Genomic DNA, 6,048 nt, shown 5'->3' on the forward strand with positions numbered 1-6,048 from the left:
ATATTTTGAAGTCTGTTGAAAGTTTGCATTGTTTGCAAGTTGCTTTGTTCACAGCAGTGGCATGGTGTAAAAGGTGGGGAGTGAGCCAGCATGAAAACATCATCCAGTGGGGTACAGTAGAATAATATTTCTGCCAACAATGCAATAAAAAAAGGACTTAATGACTATAAAATATAAAGTTAATATAAACATTTCTCTGAAAACATCTGCTCTAGAATATGATATGCTAATGCTAGCCACATTAGCTGGTAGCCTTGCTGTGCACTAATGTAGCTACATTTAACATTCATTGCTGCAGGTTTCCTTGGCCTTGGAGTTGTATATCTCCAGAGTCCAGTTACTGGTCCTACCAAGCTGCCCAATGTTTTTGCTGCTTGTTGTTGTTTTTTGTTGCCTGCTGTTCTTTTCTCTCTCCTCTTTCCATTCACCCCAACCGGCCGAGGCAGATGGCCATCCACCCTGAGCCTGGTTCGGCTGGAGGTTTCTTCCTCTAAAGGGAGTTTTCCTCTCCACTGTTGGCTAATTATTGCTCAAATGGGATTATTGGGTTTTCTATATAATTCTTTATACAATTATACTTGGTAAGCTCTTAAACCTTACACTGTAAAGTGCCTTGAGGTGACTTCTGTTGTGATTTGGCACTATACAATTTACTTGAATTAACTCTCCTGTGATGTTCTGTAGAGCACTTAATGTTGATTATTCTCCGAGTCTGTCGTAGCAAGGAAAAACAAAGGCGGTATATGTCTACACATACCAGAGAATCATGTGTGTACAAAAATTAAAAAGAGGATTTTGCATAATATGGCCACTAATTAAATTACCAATGCCACATTTATTTACTTTACTGCCTTCAATGGGTTTCCTAATTCTGCAGTAAGAATTGCATTTTAACATATGCTAATGTGTGTTTCTTTATGTTTATCAAGTAGGTAAATGAGAGAGTTTTAATTGCTTTTCATGGCTCATGAAATCACTAAACAACACAGACGTTTACATCAATGTATTAACTTAATGTTGTTACAGTTTCTAGCTTGAAAGGGTTATCTACATTTCACAGTCAAAAACAAAGCTCTGCAGAGTTTCTTCTATTCATCCTGCCTAACAAATATTGGTGTCCCTCCTTTGAATCTTTTTTGAGGAATAGCTTTTTCTAAAAATTAGATCCAGTTTTAACTGGATTTAATTTTCAGAAAGAAACCTACAGTCTATGGAAACATTAAACTTTTATGCTCAGAGCCTCTTTTTTATTGATGTTTGCTCGTGTTTTACAGTATCATATAAAGCAGCTACTTCTTCCAAAAATGACTGTACTTGTCAGCTCTGAAGTCATCTTCATATTGGATTTCTGTTTCTTTTCTTGTATTCTTCACTTCTTTCTTTTTCTGTCGAGCTCTGCGCTCCTCTTCAGATAGAGTGGACAGATTAACTGGCACCTTTCAAAACACAAAGAAACACCAATAAACAAAATATCAATATGAATGATCAATGTATGCATGATGATGCTATTTTCTTTTTTTTAATTGAGCAAGCAGGTTATGAATTTGTTGCTATGTGCCTCTCAGTTGTCATTGTTGTCATCTCAATATCATATTATTCCTCATTAACTTTATGTAAACATGTAATATATATGTATAATATGTATTGTAAAGTCATCTTAACTTAATTTAGAATTTAGCAATGCCTACTTTAGACATTGACAGAATTTAAAAACATGAGCTGTTCTGAGAGAACAGCTCAAGTTGATCTACAAGACCTGGAAGTATTGAGAAAAAAAAGAAGAAAAAAAAAAAGGGGGTACCAAATACATCAACAACAATAATTAAGGGAATTGCTGCATGGTTAACTATAGCCTAACAAAACAAGTATAAACTCAAATTGATACATCAAGTTAATTCAGTTTACCTTTATTTATATAGTGTCAAGTCACAACAAAAATCATATCAAGAAACTTACAGTAATTGTATATAGAGTTATGCAGTAAACAACAATCCCAGTTGAGAAAGCACAAGGTGATGTGATGAGAGGAAAAGCTTCCTTTAAGGGAAGAAACCTCAAGCATAATAATAATAACAATAATAATAATAGTTAACATGCTTTATTGATCCTCTTGGGGAAATTATCGTTTGACAGCTGCAGTAGATGACAGCACTACTGTGGGGTTGCGGTGTCTTGACTAGTATCTGTAGATTTCCTTTGTTCTTACTAAGTTTTTTGTATTGATTTTATTTAGTATTTGTCTTTTTTTTGTGGATGTGATTCTTTCTTTCTGAACTGAGAGCAGCTGTTACAAGGCAAAACTATTTCCCTCTGAGATTAAAAAAAATTGTTTTAATCTTGAAGATACAGCCAACATATGTTTTTCAGATGGCTAGGCTGGCATACTGCTTCCTTTTGTGGTAATGGTATTGGTATAGAACATGAAAATTACATTAAGTCACCCCTAAAAAGGAATAGAAGCAAAAGATTATTATACTTGATAAGGATAAAACTGACTTACAGATAAAGCTGTTGTTGCTGCTGCTTTTTGAGAGCAGGCGACTCTAAACAATGGCACCTTAGTGATTTTAGCATCATGAGTAAACTAAAATCTAATGCAGTAAAGACACATATTTAAGGGAATTGCTGCATGGTTAACATGTAGCCTAATATATTCAATGAAAAGCTCCTCAACTAATGAATATGCTTTATATGGCTACATTTTCAAGCTATATGGCTTAAATTTAAAGTTGAAGTAGATAAAGAACTAATGAGATCATGTAAAATGCAACAGACTAATTTATGCGTTTACACTTGAACAGGTTTCTTTAAAAGGATCAACCAAGTATTTCTTTATCCCTCAAGGAGACTCAACAGGTAATTGGCAAAGATAATTTGTAATGGGTTTAAAAAAACAGTAAAAATATAATATATAATTATATATAATTTTGTTGTTGTTGTTGTCGCAGGTGCAGGCACAAATAAAGACATAACAAATGCAGATGAGTAGCAGGTGAAGGAAAGAAAATGAAAACGGTTCATCTTCTAAAGCCCAAAGCTTAAGAGTAGTAGTAGAACTATTTGATGTTTAAACAAAAGTAGAAAGTGAAGGAAGTGCAATACCAACCATAAGGATACGTTTGGGTTCTCTGTATCGTATACTAACTGTAGATCCATCAGGGCGGACCAGCATTACAGGATACAGTCTCTCATATCTTTGTCGACCACAGCGCACCACTGATGTCCTGTTAGAGTTCAGCTGAGCAAATTGGGTGTGGAGCAGTGACGCTTGCCCGAGGCGGCCAGTGAGTGCACGTAGCGGTAGTAATGACTGGGAACCTGTTTTGGTGAACACAAGGCAAACACACCTGCCCGTACATACACCCGAGCCCAATTTCCATACACACAAAACATAACGTCAATGTTGGTTGTATCACAATCAAATCAAGATTGAGGTAAACATATCTGCTGTTCGTGTGTAAATAGAGCATATTCCCTTAGCGTTCTGCAAGTCTTACCGTGAAAGTATATTACGTGGATCACAAAATCTCATTAAAAACATGTTCGCCATCATGGAAGTAACCAACACGTTTCTGTTAATCTTGTGACTGTCGAGCAGTAAAAACTTCCTTCACCCTATACAGGAAGCATTTACCCGGAAGGTCAAGCACTGGAGTTCACATGGTAAATGTCCTCCCGAAACCGCCCACCGATCATATGGTTCCGAAAATATTAAGATGCGCCAGAAATTTGCTGAAAGTGTATATGCCTGTCGGTTTTCAGGCTTTTGTAATGGGAGAAATTAAGGTTTCAAAGGTGCTGAATTGTAATGAAGTAATCGTTTTGAAAATTGTGAATTGTTCCGAGCTATTTGATACAATCATAGATGACTACATCTGTTGACCAGCTCATTTCTTCTTAATTGAATTTCAGTACAAATGTTCCTTTAATAATGCACAAACTAGACAGTAACAAAGATATGAAGTAACAACATCAAAGTAAATTCATATTATGACATTAAAATTATGTTGTGTAAACGTCTGAATTGTTTTGTTTTATATATATATATATATATATATATATATATATATATATATATATATATATATATATATATATATATTTTTTTTTTAGCTTTATAAATAAAGACAAATAGCTTTATACGTTTTGAATTAATTTGGAAAACTGATCTCGAGAGTTTAATCATACCATGAGCAGTGGAATTTATTATGATTTGGGATTCAATTAGTGTAATAGGAATTCTGTACTTTGTCAGAAAGACTATAATGTTGTAGTACAGTTATTGAATGAATTGATTAATAAAAATATTTTTGTTAAAATTGTTTTTTTTTTCTTATGTGTTACATATACATATATTTTATACATATACCATACAAACTGTACATGTAAGTATATATCTGTGCATGTATGATATTGTAATAAAACCAGTAATGATAACCTTATGTCTGATTATTAAACAGATTTTAAATTTTACTCCAATCCTGCCTCAGGCACAATTTCTCTGATTGTATACCTCTAATTAACATAATGTAATAATAAAATAATATGTACAATAATGTAAGATTGTACATATATATTGCACAAACTTATCTTAAATCTTATCTTATATCTAAGATTTCGGATAATAAGATATCTAAAATCTTGAAGAGCTAAACTCTTTTCTTTTCTTTTCTTTTCTTTTCTTTTCTTTTCTTTTCTTTTCTGTCTCTGTTTATTAAGTAATCAAGTATTCTTTAACTGCCTGCTGGCACCCTCCCAGATTTCATGTTGATTACTGGAGGCTCCTTAGTATCCGCCAGAAGGACTCAAGACCATTCAGGACATCTCTTTTATGTCCACATTTTCCCAATTGTAGCACAGGCTAATTTCCCCATGGCCCCTCATCATCATCCTGTACCTTGACCCACGTGGATTCACTTTATTCTTGCCATCTAGGGACCCCTCTGAAACCACAAAACTGAGCACATTGACATTTCTAAATCCACAGAATGACTCTTATGACACAATAAATCGCTAACAACATAATGTAACTTGTCCTAAAGCTAATACTACAACTTAACTATTGCATAGGTAACTCTAACAAAGCCAGATTACATTTTATAATTAGCTCAAATTAAAACCAAGAAATTGTGTCCACATCTGTATGCGGGATAAGCTCATATTTAGAGTATAGTTAAGTAACAGATGACTAATAAGGATGTGTATAATGATGTGAGCCCTACAACATGGTCAACACCTCACAACTATACTCCACCCAGCTAAACACTGGTTGGTCTGTCATCGGTAATTACTTCAAGACCATACTTTGCCAAGACTTCTTCTATAACTACACCATTTCTATCGTTGATACGACTATCCCACAATGATTTGTAATAGCTTACAGGGATTGTAAGAATGTATGACTGAAATTGACTTGAACACAGTCAAGCATACCGCTTAGAATGAATATTGATCCTCTTATACTTATTATCTGATATAATAAACTGTAAGGATTTTTGTATAGGTGCACTCAACTTAGAGTCAAACACGAGTAAAAATAAAACAAGGTTTAATGTAAAATCAGGAGACACAAGGGAGTCTGCAAAGTAGCAACAAAACTCAGCAAAACAAATGAGTAGGTACTAAAATATGAAGTAACAGAAGACTAGGGCTAAGCACAAAATGTTTAGTAACAAGTAAGTACAAAGATGCAGCCAAAAGGGCAGGAAAACACACAAAGCCTGTAATCCAAGAGCAGGTCCAAGAGCAGGCAAGGGTCCAGAGCACAGGGCAAGTGTCCATGAAGAAACTCAAACTTTCATATGGTGGTATAAAAAAATCTATGCAGGGCTTAGAATTCTGGTTTAACTTTAAAAGCACAAACAAAACCCCTTAATTCCTGACTGTAATCAAACTCCTAGTATTCCAACGAAGAACACCATTATCATCCACAATAAACGTACTCAATACGCTATTTCTATTGCATCTCTATCATACAGTTGTGTAAATTCTCAAGCATAAAGTGTTTCTTTACAAAAAATCTTTTTGGAGCTTTAACAACTATATTTA

At 34.3% G+C, this 6,048-nt stretch overlaps 1 protein-coding gene across 1 annotated transcript; it reads right to left on the minus strand.

The window, feature by feature from the left end:
* Window positions 1-1,222: 1,222 nt before the first annotated feature.
* On the minus strand, window positions 1,223-3,635 carry mrpl55 (mitochondrial ribosomal protein L55). Its single transcript, XM_026343460.1, has 3 exons — window positions 3,498-3,635; window positions 3,107-3,347; window positions 1,223-1,436 (listed from the first exon to the last, which is right to left on the minus strand). Exons 1-3 carry the CDS (start codon window positions 3,551-3,553, stop codon window positions 1,290-1,292), a joined length of 444 nt encoding a protein of 147 aa, XP_026199245.1. The 5' UTR covers window positions 3,554-3,635; the 3' UTR covers window positions 1,223-1,289.
* Between the last annotated feature and the right edge of the window lie 2,413 nt (window positions 3,636-6,048).

The sequence above is a fragment of the Anabas testudineus genome, chromosome 4, assembly GCF_900324465.2.
Source record: "Anabas testudineus chromosome 4, fAnaTes1.2, whole genome shotgun sequence".
NCBI lineage: Eukaryota > Metazoa > Chordata > Actinopteri > Anabantiformes > Anabantidae > Anabas > Anabas testudineus.